We start from the raw sequence: 20,056 nt of genomic DNA, 5'->3' as shown, positions 1-20,056 counted from the left end.
GTCACCATGAAGGAAAGCGGTCTTGACATCTAGTTGTTCAATTTCTAGGTTCATACTTGCAGCCAATCCCAATACTAACCGTATAGAGGACATCTTCACCACCGGAGAGAAAATCTCATCAAAATCAATACCCTTCTTCTGCCCAAATCCTTTCACCACTAGGCGTGCCTTATACCGTGGTTGTGAATTTCTTTCTTCGGTCTTGATTTTGAACACCCACTTATTTTTAAGAATTTTCTTATTCTTAGGTTTTTCAACCAACTTAAAAGTGTTGTTTTTATGCAACGATTCAATCTCATCTTCCATAGCTTTCAACCACTCCTTCTTGTGTTCATCATCTATGGCTTCTTCATAACACTATGGTTCTCCACTATCTGTAACCATCACATACTCGTGTGGAGGATACTTGGTAGATGGTGCTCTATCCCTAGTCGATCTTCTCAATTCAACTGGTGGTTCATGTTGAACTTCCATTCCTTGCTCAACATCATCACCCATAGGAACATCTTCATGAGCTTCATCTTCATGATTTTGTTCTTCACCTGCATTACCATGCATAACCTTAGAAGAGATATGTGGATCTAGATCAATGAGATCATTACTATGATTCTCATGCTTCTCAACTTTCCCGAAGTCCTCAATAGTTTGATTTTCAAGAAAGATCACATCTCTACTTCTAATAATCTTCTTATCGACTGGATCCCATAACCTGTATCCGAATTTCTCATCTGCATAGCCTAAAAAGATGCATTGCTTGGCTTTATCATCAAGCTTTGCTCTTTGATCTTTAGGTATATGCACAAAAGCCCTGCAACCAAACACCCTTAAGTGTTCATAACTGACTTCTTTCCCAGCCCACACTCTCTCAGCTACATCTCCATCTAATGGTGCTGAAGGTGATAAATTGATCAGATAACATGCAGTACGCATTGCTTCACCCCAGAAACTTTTAGGCAACTTAGCTTCTGAGAGCATACATCTGATCTTCTCCACAATAGTGCGATTCATGCGTTCTGCTACACCATTTTGTTGTGGAGTTTTGGGAACTGTCTGTTCATGTCGAATACCATGGGTTTTGCAATACTCTTCAAACGACCCGATGTATTCTCCTCCATTGTCAGTGCGAATGCACTTCAATGATTTTCCTGTCTCCCGTTCTACCATGTTGTGGAAATTCTTGAAAACTGCAAGTACCTGATCTTTGGTCTTTATGGCATATGCCCAAACTTTCCTGGAAGCGTCATCTATAAAAGTAACGAAATACAAAGCACCACCAAGTGTTTTGACCTTTAAAGGTCCACAAACGTCAGAATAAACGAGCTCCAAAACACTGGATTTTCTTTCAGATGCATTCCTTTGAAAGGAAACTCTATGTTGCTTTCCTACTAAACAATGAGAACAAGTGTTTAAATTTATACCTTTTACGTTCGGTAAGTCTTGTCGTTTAGCAAGGATTTGAAGTCCTTTCTCGCTCATGTGCCCGAGTCTTCTATGCCAAAGATCAGTGGAAGAATCTTTTTCAACTGCATTCAATTCTCCTTTACACAGTTTTACTTGAGTCCTGTATAAAGTACAACACTTCTTCCCTCTTGCTATCACCATTGACCCTTTTGTGAGCTTCCACTTTCCATCACCAAAGTGACTGTGGTACCCTTCATCATCTAATACTCCGGTAGAGATTAGGTTATATCGAAGATCTGGTATATGCCTCACATTCTTAAGAATCAATGTACTCCCTGTGCTCGTCTCAATTTTCACTTCTCCAATTCCTACGATTTTTGAGAAACCTAAGTTTCCCATCCTGACTTTGCCAAGGTCACCAGTTCTGTAAGAGTTAAAGAAATCCTTACATGGAATAGCATGATACGAAGCACCTGAGTCAACCAACCATGTTGTTTCTGGTTCTGACTCAGCCATACTTAAGCAAGTGACTCCTATGGAATATACAACAGAATTGAAGTACTTCAAGATATGAGTGATAAGATGCCATAGAGAAGTTACACTAACAGACTCCAATAAGGGATTAACTGCAAGAAGAGTAGTTGATTGCGTGTGATAAAGCAAGAAGATCAGTATTTTAGCTTGAGTTTGATTAAGGATCGAATGTAATCTCTCGTTCCTAAAACTCTTCTATTTTGGGTTCCTTATTCTTGTAATAGTTTCCATTATGTAAACAATAAGTCTATAAAGACCGTCCAAATCAAACCGTATAGAAACCGTGTTCCACCTTGTACAAAAGGACAAAAATTTATAAAGGGTCCCACACTTTTCAAATGCTTATTAAACTAATGAGTGGTTGTTTTAATTTAACGGAAGTAGGAGCATGCCGTTATTGAAAATCAATCTCGACCATTGGTTTTCAATGGTTAAGATTTAAATTTCAAAAAGCACTTTTATCTCTCTACAGCCTAAACACACCCCTTCCTTTTAACTTTACTCATTCACTCTCATTCAGTAAGAAATTTTTCTTCTCCAAAGTTAGTAACAAACCCTAGTGGAGAGATTAACCAACTATTCTGGGAGTAACACTTGCATCAATTTCTCAAAGTTAGTAACAGTACTTGAAATTATTGAAGTATATTTTTAGATTTAATGTCTGAAATAATTTAGGGTTCCTTAAATTACAAAATCATATATCTTTCTAGATTCAGGGTTTGAAATCATTTTGAGTTTATGAAATTACTAAGAATTATGTATCTTTTAGCTTTAGGTCTGAAATAATTTTGGGTTATGAAATTACTAATAATGATGTATCTTTCCAGATCTAGGTTTGAAATAATTTTGGGTTTATGAAATTACTAAGAATTATGTATTTTTCTAGATTTAGTTTTGAAATAATTTTGGGTTTATGAAAATACTAATTGAAGTTTGCACCAAAGGTAATTTATGTTATAAAAAATTTAGACTAATTTCATTTCTGCTTAACAAATTATAAAGTGGAAGATACAACTGATTAATATAGAGTGGAAGATGAGTATAGAATTCTAAACCTTTTATTTTGTTATGACCATAGCCCCGTAAATTACCAAGAATTATAGTTTTCTTCAAGTTTATAGGCATGGAGATTAAGACTCATATATAACTAATGTATCTAAATATTTGCAGGTTGCACAAAAAAGTGGAACATGAGTGGATTCAATCATGGTTTATGCTATAGTTGTAGAGATCCCGGACATGATTTGGTTTCGTGTCCGAGAAAGAAAATGTGTCCGCAATGTGGAAAAGGTATAGTTCAATGGTTTAAGGTGAATAAACATTCTAAAAATCATGGTAGGTATTTCTTCAATTGCTCACGACATTGCAAATATTTCGAGTGGGATGAGAGCGAGGCATCTGGAACTAAAAACAATGATGAAAAGATATCAGTTGAAACAGAAGCGAAAGATGACGAAACTACTCAGCTGGAGCGTATGTTTGAAAATCTAGCTCAAATAGCTGAAAAGAAAGATTTGAAGATAACAACAACCGTCACAAAGATTGTTGTGTCAATGAAAAAATAGTAACTCGTAAAGCTTGAATGTGTATTAGTTACCTCTAATGTGTTTGAAAGTAGTTTCAATGTAGTCTGAATGGTGGTGTGACATCAATTTAAATGTAATCTCTGTATTTTTTGTTATTAAATTCATGAAATCTCATTGCATTTTGTTTGTTATTAAATTCATGAAATCTCTGTAGTTTTTCTCTACTAACAAAACCCATGAAACAAAGTTCATGAAGTCACTGTATTCATGAAGTTCATGGAACAAAAGCTCATGAAATTTTGAAAGTTCATGAAGCCAATGTATTTTGTTTGTTAACAATTATTCATGAAGTCACTGTATTCATGAAGTTCATGGAACAAAAGTCTTAAACGAAGTTTATGGAAAGAGCGGAAAAATTCATGAAACAAAATTCATGCTAAAACGTCTTACAACAAAATTCATAAACAATTCTTAAAACAAAATTCATGAAATCTTGAAAGTTCACTGGTCATTGTCATGAATTAAAATATAAATGTTTCAAAATATGCCAAACACATAGATTTGGAATTCTCTACCACCAATCTCTTCCTTCCTGGGACACTACCATAATCATAGATTTTGGAATTCTGTACCACCTGAAATTAAAAAAACAAAGTTCGGATTAAAACCAAGACCATGGCAATATAGATTTATATCATTTAGGAAGCATTTGACAAAAAAAACAGATTTAAAAGTTTTTTACCACTCTATTTAGGATGCATTTGTCTCAGCAGCTCTCCAAAATTATAAAAAGGAGTCGCGGTGAATCCTACATTTTGAGTGACATCGAATCCTACATCTTGAGTGACATTGAATCCTACATCTTGTGGATCATAATGGTGACTTTCTTGTGTGGCATGGAGTTCTACATCTTGTGGATCATCACTCTTCTAAAATAAAATAGTCTTTAATTAATATACATGTTAAAATACATAACTAAAAAATCAAATATGCACAATAACTAACCTTATTTTTCTTCTTGGTAGACACATTTTTCTTCTTTGATTTGGTGTAAAGTGTAGACTCTAACCGTTTTGTACGAGGTCGCCCCTTACGCTAAACACAATGTGGATCAAGTAAAGTTTCTTCATTAGCATTAGCACTTGAACTACTACCTACATTAACTCCGGACATTGAGGGCGGAACACCCTCTTTAAACAGAGGTATAGATTTTTTCTCATTCTCGACCCACTCAATATATCGTTTGCAACGCCGATCATCATCACATGATAAGTCGGCGAGTTCAGTAAATGCACGACATAGTCGATCATAAGTACGAAGATTTTCACTTAAATCCCAATCATCATATCCAATTGGGATCTTCGTATGTGCTCTTGTAACATCATTTCTCCATCTACGAAGAATATATTGCTCTGGAATGAAGTCAACACCAAGATCCTGCAACACCAATATAGAATGCCTACACAACATACCAGAACACTCGAACATAAAACAACTACAGTGTATACTACCATTTGTCTGATTGTAGTAAACCTTATACACCATTCTTTTCTTTTTACCATCTCCAATGACAATATCAGACCGTATGTCATGTACGGTAAACGCACCATCTTGATAACTATGTATGTCTTTGCAGTATAATAATTCAATCAACTCTTGCTGAAATACTTTGAATTTTTCAGTGGTGTACACTTGTTGGGCTTGTTTCTCAATGTTAAATCTAGTCACACATGGTATCTTGTGTGCGTATGACCTAAAGTCTGCCTCTGCTTCTTTTTGAGCTTTATCTCTCAGTGCACGACCATATTGTTCAACAAATTGTGATAGAGTTGTTTTAGCATGAACATAACCATCAAAAAAGGCATTCACACTTTCACTTCGTTGTGTAGTTGACATGCCTGCCCAGAAATTAGTTTTAAGATAAATTGGAACCCAAAGGTGTCTTTCCCCGTATAATTTATTCAACCATTTATGTTCATGTAAACCATACTTGTCAAGCATTTTTATCCACCCTTCTTCAAACTCTCTGAGGTCTTGTGAATCATACACCAAACACTGCAATGTAGAACTAATTTGATATTTTTGTTTATTGCTACCAAATTTTATAGGCAACTTCTTCAGAATATGCCACAAACACCATCTATGTCTAGTGTTAGGAAAGACTTCCACAATGGCATTTTGCATTGCCTTACATTGATCTGTGATTATTCCTTGAGGGTGACAACCATCCATGCAAGCGAGCCAAGTCTGAAACAACCAAACAAATGTGTTTGTGTCCTCATTTGAAATGAGACCACATCCGAATAAGATCGTATGACCATGATGATTTACACCGACAAATGGAGCGAAGGGCATTTCATACTTGTTAGTCAGGTAAGTCGTGTCAAATGCTACCACATCCCCAAATTCTTTATAAGCCTTTCTACTCTTCCCATCTGCCCAAAACACATTTTTCAACCTACCTTCTTCATCATGGTCCATACAATAGAAAAAATCTGCACTTTGCGATTGCATTTTCAAGAAATACCGTTGAACTGCAACTACATCACCTTTACCAAGGCGTAGTCGTCTAACTTGAGCTAGATAATTTTGGCAATCTTTCCTTGTTGCAGTTAGGTTTTCATATCCATGAGCATCTTCAACAATCGTGCCAAAATTCTTACATGGTCGAATTCCCGCTCTATCTCCTAATTCTAAAGCTCTTTTTACGGATGGTTTGATGTTTCTATTGCATTTATAAAATATAGATTACTAGGACTGAGAGGGTGGTTGTGGTCAAGAAAAGACGACGTTACTTTCCATTTATCATCTCTTTCAAGCGTTATTCTAATCTTGACTTTACAACCTGTCTTGGATGAGGGTCTTGGTTTTAAGCAATTGGAAGAAGTACTTTTAGGTGTTCCTTCTCTACCACATGAAAATGTAACCCATCGTTGAACACCATTACAATCCTTTTTACTAGTTCTTTTCTTTGCCGGAAATCCTAATAAAAAAGCATATCTCTTAAAGAGTTCAAACACAATAGCAAGATTATTGTGTATTGTTCCTACCTTTAGTAGTTCTAATAATTCCAATTTGTTATATTTCAAAAAATTGACATCCATTTCACTTTCTACACATTCTTCTTCTATTTCACAATCATCTTCTTCACAATCATTTTCAGAATCAATATATTCCATAGAATCTAAACTATAGTGTATAGGAATTCCTTCCATATATTCCTCAAACAAAACAATAAAAAATGATTCACTAACCTTCAAATATGGAGAGAAGTGTGTTTTTCCAATAATTTGGGTGGGGATTGTTGAAGAAAAATCGATTTGTTAATGAATATATTCTTGAGGAAGCCAACGACAAGAATGAACCTCTCCACTAGGGTTTTACTTTCCTGGTGAATGAGTAAAGTTAAAGTGATGTGTTTAGGCTGTAGAGAAAGAAAAGTTATTTTTGGAATTTAAATCTTAACCATTGAAAACCAATGGTTAAGATTGATTTTCAATAACGGCATGCTCATTGTTCCGTTAAATTGAAACAGCAACTTATTAATTTAATAAGCATTTGAAAAGTGTGGGACCCTTTTTAAATTTTTGTCTTTTTTCTACTTTATTTTTCTTTTACGCATATGTACTTTGTTTGTAATGAGAGTAAGTGGGACTCAATTTCCTTATCAATTGAGTCTAACAAGTTTCTCCACAAACCTTTTGATTACGAATATTCTGTAAGTTGGAGTTTTATAAAAGAAATAGATCAAAGTAGTAAATTTAAAAATAATCTATCTGGGTGAGAGGTGATTGTCGTAGGAGAATACAGAAAATTTAGAAAGAAGAAAAGGCTGAACGTCACTAGCAATGGCCGTTTGCCAATGACCACTACTGGAGTGGAGAACGAACGACAATGGGGGTAGGGGAAAACGAAAGAGAAACAAAAACATAGCCAAAAAAATTTCACTCAAATTTTTGTACATGTCCACATGGGTGGCCTTTATTTATATTGGATCGTTGAATGGGCTTAAAGTCTTATTACCATCTTCAATGGACTCAATTACTTCAGGTTTTTTTTTTGATGAACACATTACTTCAGGTTTTAGCTACTAATAAACATTTTAAATACTATTATTTTTTTGTTCGTCGTGCTTGGAACCCTTATAAACATTCTAAACATGTTTATTAAATAACAAAAGACTAAGATCAAAGTCTTCTTCTTTAACATTTAAATAAAAACTATACATTAATGTTGGAAGCTATAAATTAAGAGATTTGTTCTAATGTTAATGATGGGGATCGATCACAATTTTGACGTAGTTAGCAAAAGGAATAATAGGTGGTGAGGGAAGGAGCTGAAAATGGAGGGATCACCAATAATTGTTTGTAGATCAGTCAAGCCACCACCACCACCACCACCATCACAACCTTGTCAATATGACCATCCATTTCTTGATTCAATATCCATAAGCAAGTCATTCTCATTACAACCACCACCTTCTCGCCCTCATTCAGTTTTGAGCAAGTCATTCTCATTACAACCGCCACCTTCTCGTCCTGATTCAGTTTTGAGCAATTCACTCTCGTTACAACCACCACCTTCTCGTCCTCATTCAGTTTTGAGCAATTCACCCTCATTACAACCACCTTCTCGTCCTGATTCAGTTTTGAGCAATTCACCCTCATTACAACCACCTTCTCGTCCTCGTTCAGTTTTCAACTTGCCATCATCACCCCCCGAGAATCAGGACTCGCCGTTATCGTCCTCCACAGCGTCCTGATGCAGCGTACAGAATGTTTACGGATGGGGGTGACGATTCTGATGGAGATAATATTTCCATTAAAGAATCTGATGAAGACATGGTCATTGAAGATAGAGGTTGGATGGGAAAAATAGAGAGTTGTATCAATTGCTTGGGTGTCCTTTTGAGTCGTCTATGCTGCAAAAGTAGTTAGTTACTCCTATGGAATATACAACAGAATTGAAGTACTTCAAGATATGAGTGATAAGATGCCATATATAGAGAAGTTACATTAACAGACTCCAATAAGGGATTAACTGCAAGAAGAGTAGTTGATTGTGTGTGATAAAGCAAGAAGATCAGTATTTTAGCTTGAGTTTGATTAAGGATCGAATGTAATCTCTCGTTCCTAAAACTCTTCTATTTTGGGTTCCTTATTCTTGTAATAGTTTCCATTATGTAAAACTCTAATCAATATAAGTGGTGATGGAGGTGAATCTTGTTTTTCAATTATTGTTATGATATTAGAGCTTTTCTTAAACGAGTTCCTACTATCCTCCTATTAACTTTTTCTTTTTTACCGAGCTACAAGACACCAATCATCTAGTACTTTTCTTCTCTACCAAATCATTAACCGAGCTACAAGGTGTTTCCTCCTTGGCTCCTTGTATTCTTCTTTGACAACCATATGGAAGACCCATATTGTTTCTCTCCTTGAGAGTCAACAATCCTTAATGGGGACTCTATGGTTCTCAGTCGGGCTTATGAAACATAGACTATGACTGAAATCATGCGGATACAGGTCGAAGTTTGGGAGCATCTAGCTAAAACTTATGTAAATCGTAGCAACATGAAGATGAAATGCAACTTCTTCGTCGAGGTGACTTGCCCATTATTGACCATGTCAAGATATTCAGAGTTTTATGTGAATAATTAGCCACTGTCAGAAAACCTCTCTATGAATCGAAATAAGTATTTTAGAAGTGCAGGGTCCAATCGCGGACACCTCAACTGAAACCTAATTGCCATTTTCATAAAGGCAGATAGTATGACGAAGCTTACCTGGAAAACAAGTCGCTTTTGTCGCCTATCAGGAAGAGGGAATTTAATTTTTCGGTCGAGTCTACCTGGCCTTAGAAGTGCAGGGTCCAATGTGTCAGCCCGATTAGTTGCCATTATGACCTTTACATTTACTGTTTGGTCGAAACCATCCATCTATCGTAGCATTATAAAGTACACAAATTGTTGAGTTTGATAACTAAAATGAATGGAAGTCTATAGCAACGGTCCAAGTGTTCGAGCCTTGCCTGATTCAAGAGTTCCATGAGGATACGCTGAACTTCCCTATAAGCACCAGTTTGTGCATCAAACCTGGTCGTAGCAATAGCATCCACTTCATCTGTAAAGATAATTGCAGGTGCATTCTCTTTTGCAAGACGGGAAACATCATGGACCATTCTCGTTTGTTCTCTAGTTCTGTTTCTGCTGCAAAAATCTGGAATAATCCGCAATCAGACTTACGTACGGATCAATGATTGCGCAAAATTTTAGCAGTCAATGCGTTATCCGTTAAGTTGTACAGTAGTAGCTAATATTGTTAAGACTTCCAGTAAATACCTGTACAATAAAGTGGGAAGACTAATACAGAGCGAAATTCGACAATCGAAACATGTCACTAGCAAAAGTTTTCAAACAATACATACCTCGCCCAAATACTTCTGGACAAATTCTGAACCAACCCACTCATATGAAGGCTGCAGTTGTATGGTTAGCCACAGCTTTGGCAAGCATGGTTACCAGTGCCAGGAGGGCCATAGAGCAGAACACCTCGCGGTGGATTTTTACCTATTTGTTTGTATAGATCATGGTGAGTAAGTGGTAAATCAACAGCCTCACGGATCTCTTGCTTTTGAATGTCGCAACCACCGATATCCTGAATGTCAAAAAAATAGCTAGCTAGGATGAACAATACGCAGTTCAACCTCAAAGTTTTAAACAGGGAACACTATTTACAGCCTTAAGTCAATGTAGAAAGAAAGCACAACTTCAAAATAATTCACATTTGGGCATAATTCACAAGACATCTTTAAACTCCCAGAGTCCAGATATCGACCAATACCGTAATACTAAACAAACATACAGGGGATAAAGCCTACTTCACTTTTTTTTCAAGGTAACTTGTCCAGGCTTTTGATTTCTTTTGTGTTCATTCATTGTTTCATGGTTGGAATTAGATGCATACATTTTTTGAAATTCTGAATATATATCTTGTTAGGAGAATAACGGGCGAACTATAGTATCAAGCATAGTAGAGCTTTTGGATGATTTTTCATGTGAACTAAGACGATACAAAAACCAAAACTGCATAAGCATATCTACCAGGAAATACAAATGAAGCAACAAAAGTGAGGGGACGAGAATGATTTTCGAAAAAGATCAAGAAAAATATATCAGAGCCAGGTTTCGATCCTGGGACCTGTGGGTTATGGGCCCACCACGCTTCCGCTGCGCCACTCTGATTATGTTTGTTAAAAGCTTACATTAAGGTTTACTTATATATTATAGGATAAGCTGATTACACATCAACGCCCGCCTTTATGATATGGGTAATGCCATATTGCCCAATAAAGATACTCGGATATGGTCTGACCACCAATAAAAAATTTCATGCAACAATGAAATGCATACCCACATAAGTTTCAGGTCATGTTTCCGGGACCTAAGAAGCAAGTCAATAGAGGTCAAGATCTCTCCGGCTATGAAAACTTACAAGTCACACCATCAAAGTTGGGAAGAGGTGGAAATTGATCAGTACTAACTTTTTGTTTTTAAGGGTTTAATAAATGGGAGATGTTACAATTACATATAGGTTTACTTAATCTTTGACATGCTAACTCACTTTCACTCAAAGAAATTTTTTCTTTTAAGTTTGACTATAATCTGAACCGTTCATTTACCCGGATGAGCCAGATTAAGTAACAAATTATATGTAATTGTAGCAATTGCCTAAATGAAGAGTTTTAAGGTAGTTTATATGACTTTTAGAATGTACAAGTGAGTGTCTTTCTGGACAATTTCACAGTAGAAAGTGTCTTTTCCGAGTCCCTACAATTTTCAATTCCAATGCAGATTCCAAATGAGGTCAATTCAAAAAATTAAATTTTAAAATAAAAAATAAAAATAGAATGGGAAGGGGATCCACCCAATTATAGTCATTTGGCCCCCAAAAGACTCTAACGACTATTATATTGGGGTAATGGGGTTGGGAGACACCTCCCTCTGACTTCCCTCTCTCTATATATTTCAGCGAATAAGACCCTCCACTTCGTCGGAGAAATAGAGGCAAAAAGAGAGGAGAGAGAGAAATAATGGTTGTTGTCGGAAGTAGTGATCGGAAGAGAGAGAACGATTTAAAGAAAATTAAAATTAGCTAGTAATTTCATTCCAAAATTTGTACTCCCAAATTTGTTTTTATTTTCCGAAAGCAGGGGTTAGTTTATGTATGACGGTTAAAATGGGCCAAGTTAATAAAAACTTTTACAAAACTGCAGCTGAATGTGACACTACTAGCATATTGGCATAACACAATGCTCCCAGTCACATGTTTGACTTTTAACAACTACCACAAACACATGCTGGTATTTGAAACTAATCAGGTAGACATACTTTCAACAAAAAAAAAATATATCACAGTTTTTTTTTTTATAAGATATAGGGATATTTAGTAAACGCCCCCCACTTATTTAGCAATATTAGGACTTCACCCTAAAAATATTATCGTTCAGGCGTTAACCCCCATTGTCCTTTTTCCGTCAAAATCTCGTTATTTAGTGGGCGTGCGAGTCACTGCTTGTCATCGGACCAAAATACCCTCGTCCTAAGTTTTAGTATATGACCCCCATATATTTAGCTATATTAGGACTACGCCCCCAACCAAAATAGTTTGGTTAGTTGTTGAAGGACAATCTGAAAATCGATTTAACATGGATGAATTTCTTTCTTAATTTTTTTTCTTTGATTGATTCTCCTTCTCCTTCTTCAATTTCTTCTACATTTATTCTAGAGTTCAATTCTTCTCTAGCAAAATCTTCTAAGATTTCATCTTTTCTTTGAAACCCATGTCTAAGCAATGAACAACTCCTTAAAACAGGACTAGAAGATTCAATATCAGATTTTTGTGAGAAACAATTATAAAACAGAGACTTTTGAAACCAATTACACCATTTTTGGGTACAACTACTACTAGTTGTTCTTCCATTCTTTTTCGGGTTCTGTTTGGTGGATGTTATAACTTGAACTTGACCCATACGAGTAATTTTATGGTACAACTACCTCGGACTGGTAAAGACATGATCCACGCTACCATCGGAAGGTATTAGTTCGGGATAAACTATTCGAATGGACAAGGTATTTTGGTCGGGGGTGTAGTCCTAATATAGCTAAATAAATGGGGGTCATATACTAAAAATTAGGACAGGGGTATTTTGGTCCGATAACAAGCACGTGACTCGCACGCCCACTACATAACGAGATTTTGACGGAAAAAGAGGCAATAGGGGTTAACGCCTGGACGATAATATTTTTAGGGGTGAAGTCCTACTATTGCTAAATAAGTGGGGGGCATTTACTAAATATCCCTAAGATATATTAGAAGCAAACCACTACAAAATTCTTACAAAGACTTCTTAAATATATCACAGCTTGGTACTATAAGTTAGAGTAACACAAATATCAAGAAAGACAGGTTTTCAACAAAAAAAAAAAAAAAAGAAAAAGAGAAAGCTAGCTATCTTGTGCAAGTAAAATAAACAAACAATATCAGCTTCAATTCAGACTTAATTAATTTTCCTAATAAACATTTTAATTACGTTCAAGAGTAGATTATTAAATAATAAAAGACTAAGATCAAAGTCTTCCTCTTTAACATTTAAATAAAAATTATCCATTAATGATGCAAGCTAGCTAGCTATAAGGAGATTTGATCTACTAGACTACTAATGTTGTTTGTGATGGGGAGGGGAATAATAGGGTAGGTGGTGAGGGAAGGAGCTGAAAATGGAGGCACCTTATGAAGCACTTGTTTGTAGATCAGTCAAGCCACCACCATCACAACCTCGTCAATATGACCATCCATTTCGTGATTCAATATCCATAAGCAATTCATTCTCATTACGTGCCACCACCTCTCTTATTACGGCCACCACCTTTCCAGAGCCGTGGCTGAGAATTTGAAGGCCCGGTGTCAAACTTTACAAGTGGCCCTCTTCTATGATAACATAAAGTAAAAGAAATACTTTATATATCGATAAACAAAAGTTCAAAATTATTCAATAATATTGATATTAAATTGTTACGAAACTAAACTCATTGTATGAAGTTTCTCAATCATCGCTTCAATTATTTTCCAAGTTTCTTTGATGTACACATAAAAAGAAATGAAAAAAAAGTGGCCATAATAGAGGTCGAACCGGTGACCTATGTCCATTGAGCTACATGCTTAATTTGTCTAATACTTTGAATTGATCTTACTTGTTCACTAAACTAGTTAACTGAAGTGGGCCCATTTGAGGTGGGGGCCAGGGTGGATGCCCTGTCTGCCCCCACCCCCCCCCCACCCCCCCCCCCCACCCCCCCCCCCCCCCTCCCCCCCCCCTCAAACACGGCTCTGCACCTTCCCATCCTGACTCAATTTTGAGCAAGTCACTCTCTTTACGACCACCTTCTCGTCCTGATTCAGTTTTCAACATGCCATCGTCACCCCCGGAGACTCAACATTCGCGACTATCGTCCTCCACCACGTCTTTTGCTATTATACATTAGCCACAAACGCAAGAACGTTAGAGAAGAATCTGAAGACATGGTCATTGAAGATAGAGCTAGGATGGGAATGATCGAGAGTTGCATCAATTATCTGGGTGTTCTTTTGAGTCGTCTATGTGGCAAAAGCAATTAATTATTCCGTTGGAATAGACAGAATTGAAGTTCAAGATTTGAGTAATAGGAAGTCATAGTGAACGACTGAATAGTACAGTAGCCGACTTCGATAAGTGTCGTTTTCTTGGAGAAGAAAAGACCCACTCTATCCAAGAGGAGTCGTACTGCTTGTGATAAAGCAAGAAGGTTAGATTCTTTTTTTTTTTTGATGAGAAAGAAGAAGTTTAGATTCTTATATGGATGGAAGCAGCACTACCAAAAGACTTAAAAATGATTACAGAGAGATAATAAAAAGGGTGTAATTAGAATCCGACATAATTAGACCTATTTTTGGTTGTTACAAATTTTATTTTCGTTCTTACTAGTATCTTCTGCTTTACTTAATGTAAAGGGTAAACGTAATAGAGATAGTTGTCTGATCCGCTTGAATGACTATCTTGAACTAAATTTTGGTCCATTTGAGCCAGAAAATTCAAATACAGTTGATGATAAAACAAATATGATTATTATCATAACAGTTAGTTTTGTCCACAAAAACTCCCAAAACTGGATGAAGTACGTTGTAACTTTTAAGTGAAGAAATCAGAGTCTATCGTCTTACAAAGGACGAGTAAATATTTCGTAATTCTTGAATACCAAACTTTATCGTATGTGAATCAAGGAAGTGTTTAATCAAAGAGATCCCTCGTAACTTCACTCATCAAAAAGAACATGATATAAATAAGGTACACCTGCTAGTCATCATAACTTAGTAAGGAAATACATATTGAGTTTTGATGATCTTTGAGAGAGAAACATAAACATCAAAATGCAATGTCAGAAAATTCACTACCATGACATATCATATATATTCTTCTCATCCCCAAGTCTCTCTTACTTGTAGAAATCGAAATCTGTATCGGGCTTCTTCACGTTCGTCCTATACCCTTTCTCGAAGTCTTTCGGGAGAATTACGTATCGGTTCTTCCGGACAGCATGCATTCCTGCTTCTTGACAAATTGCTGTAATCTACAATCAGAACAAGTAGTAAAATTAATGAATGACCTGATCAGTTAATAGGAGGGAAGTTGGTCAGAGTTGCTTAAAGCTTAGATAATACAATCGTCAGGATCATGGAGTTCAACCTACTTCAGACTTCTAGTTATATTAACCATGAAGTTTTACCATAAATGATTCAGTATAAAATCATCGACAACATGGTTTTGAATGTGCATAGATAATCAACTAACCTCAGCAGCGCTAATTTTATCAGGTCGAGAAACATAATCTTCCAGGTCAACTTCATCACTTAAGTTCATCTTAGCAGTACAAACCTGAAAATAAATAAAATCAAACCATAATCAGTCTCGGAGTCTCAAGCTGATTGTATTAGGTCGAGAAACATAATCCTTCTCACAAAGATTGAGGACAACTGAACTGAAACCAGGTATCCAATTGCCATTTTCGTGAAGGCATAATAGTATCACGAAGCTCACCTGGAAAACGAGACGTTTTTGTCGCCTATCAGGAAGAGGGAATTCAATTTTTCGGTCGAGTCTACCAGGCCTTAGAAGTGCAGGGTCCAATGTGTCAGCCCGATTAGTTGCCATTATGACCTTTACATTTACTGTTTGGTCGAAACCATCCATCTGTTGAAGTACCCAAAAAGCTGAGTTTAATAACTAAAATGAATGGAAGTCTACTAGCAACAGTCGAGGTCTCTGAGTTTTACCTGATTCAAGAGTTCCATGAGGATACGCTGAACTTCCCTATCAGCACCAGTTTGTGCATCAAACCTGGCAGTAGCAATAGCGTCCACTTCATCAATAAAGATAATTGCAGGTGCATTCTCTTTTGCAAGACGGAAAACATCACGGACCATTCTCGGGCCCTGCAACAAATAACAGATATATCACAGCAATCATATTTGATCTCAAGAAGTTGCAATAAGGCTTGTGTGTGTAAGAATGAAGACCAAGAGTGGCAGCCACTGGAATTGTCTTAAGGACAACTTCCACCCATTCCGAATACAAAAACAAAATTTCAGTGAAGGAATCGTTAGCAATAACTTGAAGTAGGAATTTCAGTAAGGAAAACAAGAGTCCTAGGTGCCGACTTCCTTGCCATATTTGTTCCTTATTTTACCTTATTGTTCTCTGGTTCTGTTTCGACTAAAAAATTTTAAAATTATTCCGTAATCACAGACCTTAGGATCAATGTTTATGCAAAATTTTAGCAGTCACTGCTTTAAGCTGTACACAAGCAGCTAAAACCGATGAAACTTCCAGTAAATTCCTGTACACTAAAGTGGGAAAGCTAATACAGAGAGAAAATCGACAATCGACACCTATTACTAGCAAAAGTTTTCAAACAATACATACCTCACCCAAATACTTCTGAACAAATTCTGAACCAACCACTCGTATGAAGGCTGCAGTTGTATGGTTAGCCACAGCTTTCGCAAGCATGGTTTTACCAGTTCCAGGAGGGCCATAGAGCAAAACACCTCGAGGTGGATCTATACCTATCTGTTTGTATAGATCATGGTGAGTAAGTGGTAACTCAACAGCCTCACGGATCTCTTGCTTTTGAATGTCGCAACCACCGATATCCTGAACGTCACAAAATTAGCTAGGATGAACAATACGCAGTTCAATCGAAGTTTCAGAAGGGAAACACAACGTATAGCTTCAAGTCACAAAAAGTACTGAAGAAAGCATAACTTCAAATAGTTCACATTTGGACACAAGTCACGAGGCATCTTTAAAATGCCAGAGCCTTGATATCGACCAATACTGTTATACTAAAAAAAACATACAGGTGGTAAAGTCAACTTCCTTTTTTTTTTTCAAGGTAACTTGTTCAGGCTTTTGATTTCTTTTGTGTCATTCACTGTTTCATAATTGGAACTAGATGCATCTATTTTTTGAAATGCTGACTGAATATCTTATTAAGAGGATAAGGATGAACTATAGTATCATTGTATCTGATCAATAGGTCAAGTCCTTGAACGTAAGAAACCTTGCCCTCTCTTTTACTAGTATTAATCTCATACTAGTTTACAAAATCGCAGTATTCTGTGTGAGTGTGTGGTAGGAATGTCTGCAAGAACTACACGTTCACTCTTGGGTGGTGATTTTTTTTGGGCATTTCTCTCAATGTCCTAATGTCAATAAAAATTAAGCCACTCCAAAATCTACTGGAGCCCTACATTCTACAAAGTTCAGGACATGGTGGCGCTTTGACTTCGTGCATTAAACTAAATTTTCTCTTGATGATTGAAAACCTTACGCATCTGATATTTTAACATGTCAAAAATACGGTAGGAGCTCAACTAAAAGACAGATGATTTGCAGTCACCATAATTAATTTCCATTGTCAACTAGAATCTTCTAAGAGCTATAGAGTCTAATGAGATGTACTGAGCTAATACAAGTATTTCTGTACTAAACTAGGACACCTTTAATCTCAAAGATTAAATTCCCAAATCAGAAAACTTCATACTCTTCAATCCTACATAGTATCCTAATTCCGTCCCCTAATCCCCCAAAACAACCAACTGAATGAAGATAGAAAACCCCCAAAATTTAACAAAATAATCAATTGACAACTAACTAGTACCGAATAAAAAAAAATTACCCAAACCTAAAAACCCTAATAGACTCCAACCGACAGAAACCTATATTGTAGTAATAATTAGGGGAAAAATTAAAACCAAACCCTAATTTTAAAAAGTAAAAAACTATCGAACTTACATTATAGGTAACATCCGGCTTCTCCGACTGACTTAACAAAGAGATACTAGAATCTGCTTCAGGCGGCAACACATCAACTAGGGCATTAGAATGACGATGTAAAGCAACAGAAGCAGATGGCTTTAAAAGTTCTCTGTTGATGGTACTTAAAATTCGCACATAATAATTAGAACCAGTAGTTGATCCAACAATTCCATTATTTTGATCAACCATTTCCATAAACTGTCCAATAACAAGAGGAACAGATTGAATTCGTTTAACTTCTTCTTGTGCTCGAAGAAGTTCTCTCTTAAGATTCTTTTGTTCATCTTTAACATATTCTTCTTGAATATCGATGAATTCAAGTTGTCGTTCTAGGGATTTAAGACGACCGTAGAGATCATCTTCATCGGAAACTGAAGATGATTGATCGGAGAGATTGTGTAGGTCAGATCTCGAACATGGAAACGAGGGTGGTGGTTCGGAGACTGGTTTGGGATCTAAAACCATGGCCGATGCCATTTTCAGAGAAAAAGAGAGAGAGTAGCTCGCAAGAAATCTAACACAATCAGTGAGACCTTCTGTTCAATTTGTAGGTGATATTTTGGAGCGGGCCGACCTGGGCCTTCTTTGGCCTAAGATGATGTAGAACGCAGCGGAATTGAAGAATAAAATAAACTAATACGAACGAAGAACGATAAAATAACGATTAAATAACTCTAAATAATTGTAAACTCGATTAAACTTGATTGGGTTTTCTCTTCAACATGAAAATAAAAGACAAACTAGACCTCCTTTTATAGGATATCATACTTTCCTAGTTAGACTCAAACTGGACTTTCCTGAATAATGGAAATACTGAAATACTGCAACTTCCTAAATAGATAGACTCAAACTAGACTTTCCCAGTTAACGGAAATACTGAAATAATGTAACTTCCTAAACCTAGATTCAATACGAATCATACTAAAACTGGGACTTTCCTAAATCTAATCATTATGGCCGATTGGCTTACGTGGCCGTTAGGCCACGGCAAAAGCGTCCACGCCGGGTGCCCCTGCATCATAAGAGCATCTACAATTGAGAACTTCTAAATTTTTATGCCTCCCATAGATACTTCTAAAATAACTCCATTGTAATTAGCTTTGACTTTTTTAACAAAAATAATAGTCGACCAATATTTTTTCTATCATTAATTGGAATAAACGTTATTGCGTTGATAGAACATTATGTCACATTTTATTTTTATTTTTCATTCTTGTCCATTTAGCTAGTTTGTCTGTTTGCGAGTTGAGTTCTCTTCTGGTGTATTTGAATTGAACTATATCAAAATCTCTTCTGATTTCTCGAATTCTGCGGATATGATTCAACGATTGTCAGTGGACTGAGTGTCTTTTGTCATGGATGTGCTTGATGAGATTTAAGTTGTCACTTTCTACGATTATATACTTGTGATTCTGTTCTTTCGCCCAAACTAGACCATCTAGGATTGCTATTGCTTCTTCGCTATTTCCCAAGTCAACTCGAATGTGAGCGTGACAGGTACAAGTATAAAATAGAAAATTAGAAATACCTCTTATAACCTTCAACAAAAAAAAAATACCTCTTATAAGAACCTTCTGCACCTTACACTTTGTCCAACATAGATTATAGGTCCTATATTAGCCCAATACTACTACAGTGGGATATTTTACAGGCACGTGCTTAAGTTAGTCGATTAGTCATGTCTGGAAACTTTATTATCACTCCATTGGCTATCCATCTAAGGAAACACATGAAGTTCTTTTCGTCTCTTCTTTCAATTCTATTGAAGAGAGGCATTAGCTTTGGTCAAGCAAAATAAGAATTTTTTGTTTCAATGTGATTCGTTTGACTTGCTTGAATGTGAGTCTTCTTAATCAAATGGACCCAACACTTGGCACTGCTCTCAATTTCGTGAATCTCTTTCCCTTCTCTCAAGACATTATTCTACATCAAACATAGACTATTTAAGAGATCGCCTCATCGAACAAACAACCTTCTTCAAACCATGCTGAGATGGTTCATTACCCCTATGGGTCGAATTATTTTATCATAAAGAACGTGACAACCAAACGCCCATCACAGGTCTACAAAGACGTAAAGTCACCCACTATTGGCACTCCCAACCTATCATAAAAGAAATCATAGATCGACCCTCTTCCATTTCTATCTCTTTCTCTTAGTTCTGCAGGTTTTGTAATAAT

At 36.4% G+C, this 20,056-nt stretch overlaps 2 protein-coding genes, 1 non-coding gene and 1 pseudogene across 3 annotated transcripts; all 4 read right to left on the bottom strand.

Annotated features, from left to right (window-relative positions):
- LOC147549846 (26S proteasome regulatory subunit 6B homolog) overlaps positions 1-10,428 on the bottom strand; it is a 40,801-nt pseudogene extending 30,373 nt beyond the window's left edge.
- On the bottom strand, positions 3,867-6,862 carry LOC147549847 (protein FAR1-RELATED SEQUENCE 5-like). Its single transcript, XM_086671756.1, has 3 exons — positions 4,467-6,862; positions 4,204-4,390; positions 3,867-4,096 (listed from the first exon to the last, which is right to left on the bottom strand). Exon 1 carries the CDS (start codon positions 5,973-5,975, stop codon positions 4,557-4,559), a length of 1,419 nt encoding a protein of 472 aa, XP_086527882.1. The 5' UTR covers positions 5,976-6,862; the 3' UTR covers positions 3,867-4,096; positions 4,204-4,390; positions 4,467-4,556.
- Positions 10,429-10,632: 204 nt separating the features above from the next.
- TRNAM-CAU (transfer RNA methionine (anticodon CAU)) lies at positions 10,633-10,704 on the bottom strand. The gene has a single exon. It is a non-coding gene; the product is annotated as a tRNA-Met (tRNA).
- Positions 10,705-14,785: 4,081 nt separating this feature from the next.
- Positions 14,786-18,483, bottom strand: LOC147549844 (26S proteasome regulatory subunit 6B homolog). The gene is made up of 6 exons (XM_086667453.1): positions 17,853-18,483; positions 16,479-16,709; positions 15,830-15,988; positions 15,594-15,746; positions 15,348-15,431; positions 14,786-15,126 (listed from the first exon to the last, which is right to left on the bottom strand). The coding sequence occupies exons 1-6, from the start codon at positions 18,351-18,353 to the stop codon at positions 14,992-14,994; spliced, it is 1,263 nt and encodes a 420-aa protein (XP_086523579.1). The 5' UTR covers positions 18,354-18,483; the 3' UTR covers positions 14,786-14,991.
- Positions 18,484-20,056: the final 1,573 nt, after the last annotated feature.

The sequence above is a fragment of the Eschscholzia californica genome, unplaced genomic scaffold (genome assembly GCF_041429995.1).
Source record: "Eschscholzia californica isolate CP2 unplaced genomic scaffold, dmEscCali1.0.p SCAF_3, whole genome shotgun sequence".
Lineage (NCBI taxonomy): Eukaryota > Viridiplantae > Streptophyta > Magnoliopsida > Ranunculales > Papaveraceae > Eschscholzia > Eschscholzia californica.
The sequence above is the reverse complement of the archived record's forward strand: the minus strand, read 5'-3'. Positions and strand labels throughout refer to the sequence as shown.